Below are 1,643 nucleotides of genomic sequence, written 5' to 3' on the forward strand. Positions count from 1 at the left end.
CTTCATATTTGATACACACCATCCCATGGATGGCTACCCCCTCCCCCCTCACCTTGCAATGCCCCTTCCCCCCTCCCCCTAACTAACACCTCTGCCTGTGCTCCGCTCGTTTTCGTTGGTTTTGGTTCAGTTTGGGCTGGTATTTACAACTCCCCCCCTCACCTCATGCATGAGTACCAGGGCGGCTGAATGGCGTTGAGCTTCTTGAAGTTCATACCGTTGTGGTCCACAGCGCCCAGCTCCTGCGGCGGAAGGGAAGAGGCGGCGGCGGCGGCGGCGGCCGGGAGAGGCGGCGGCAGCCGGGTCAGCTGTGCTAGCTCGTGCAGTTCTGTAAGCGGTGTTGTCTGTTAGCGGTGTTGCTGGTGTTCTTAATGTTGGGGCGGGACAGCCTCCCTCTAAACCGCACAACGCCCGCCCGCGCCCCCTCCCCATCCCCCATCTCGACCTCCATATCCCCGCACCACCTCCCCCCCCCCCCCCCCCACACACACACTACCCCCGCCGCCCCGCCCTGAGCCCGCCCACCTCCATGCGCTCCTTGATGTCTGTGAATGTGGGCTCGTCCATCATGACCTGCCCGCCGTTGGCGCTGTCCGACACCACTGCAGGCAGGCAGGGGGTGAGGGGGAGGGAGGGAGGGAAGTTGCAAGGACGGTTGGAAAAGCGGCACAGCGGGGGGAGGGGGGGTTGTAAGGCGGTACAGAGAAGGGACGGGGTGTAGAGGGTAGAAGGAGACGGCAGCAGAGGCAGGCGGTCTGAAGCATGAAACTGGAAGGCCGCAACCCCATTGAGGCACACCCTCAAAACGCCGGACCGCACGCCCTCCCCGCCCCTTCCCCTCCCCTTTTGAGGCCTCCCACACCATCTCCTCATCATGATTACGGTAAGCATGCATGGAACCCACCCGTCCCAACCCCTGATTCCCCTGCTTGCATCCTGTTCCCAATGTTTGTTTTACCTTGCAACCACTTTCCCCCCCACACGCCATTTCCCCCCTGTGACTCACTCTTGGCCAGGTCTAGCACCGCGCTGCCCTTGCACATACTGCCGGGCGGCAGCAGCCCCGTGGTGATGCCCATGCGGACCCGGATGCCGTTGAACAGGCTGAACTCCTTCTTGGCGCGAAGGCCGCCGCCGCCGCCGCCGCCGCCGCCGCCCGGCGCCGCCAGGCCGGAGGAGGGGTCGCCCAGCGGGGTGCCCAGCGTGCTGATCTCGCGCTGCGCGATGGGCATCATGGAGCTCTGTGGGGAGGAGGGGGAGGAGGGGGAGGACCNCTCCGCGCGCGCCGCGGCGCGGGTGGCTTTGAGTCGCCTGCTCACAGCCCCCGCTTGGTGTCGCATGTGTATTGAAGGAGACATGTGGTGAGGATGAGCTTCGCTCAGTGATCCGGTGGCGGGTGTGAAACTCAATACCATGTCGTTTGGGGCAAGGGCGAGCGCAATCCACTTGGATGAAACAAGGCGCGCTGTGCGTGCGGAAGCCTGAGTTGTTTAGGTAGGGCTGCTGTAGCGCTGGGCTCACGCCGCCTCACGCTGGCACAGGGAAAGGACGAAAGGAGGTGAGATGGCCCGCTGCACGTGCACTGCCATGACTTCATTCTGCCACGGCCTGAGACGGGGAACCACTTTTTGACTGCATTTGCT

At 63.8% G+C, this 1,643-nt stretch overlaps 1 protein-coding gene across 1 annotated transcript in view; it reads right to left on the minus strand.

Annotated features, from left to right (window-relative positions):
• Nucleotides 1-1,643, minus strand: part of CHLRE_07g318551v5 (uncharacterized protein) — a 23,559-nt gene that overhangs the window by 10,464 nt on the left and 11,452 nt on the right. Inside the window, exons 19-21 of the mRNA XM_043063930.1 lie at nt 1,007-1,241; nt 526-602; nt 163-242 (exon numbers count right to left, since the gene is read on the minus strand). Of these exons, the coding sequence (XP_042922498.1) occupies nt 163-242; nt 526-602; nt 1,007-1,241 (392 nt within the window). The remainder of the gene's footprint in view (nt 1-162; nt 243-525; nt 603-1,006; nt 1,242-1,643) is intronic.

Source organism: Chlamydomonas reinhardtii, chromosome 7 (genome assembly GCF_000002595.2).
Source record: "Chlamydomonas reinhardtii strain CC-503 cw92 mt+ chromosome 7, whole genome shotgun sequence".
Classification (NCBI taxonomy): Eukaryota; Viridiplantae; Chlorophyta; class Chlorophyceae; order Chlamydomonadales; family Chlamydomonadaceae; genus Chlamydomonas; species Chlamydomonas reinhardtii.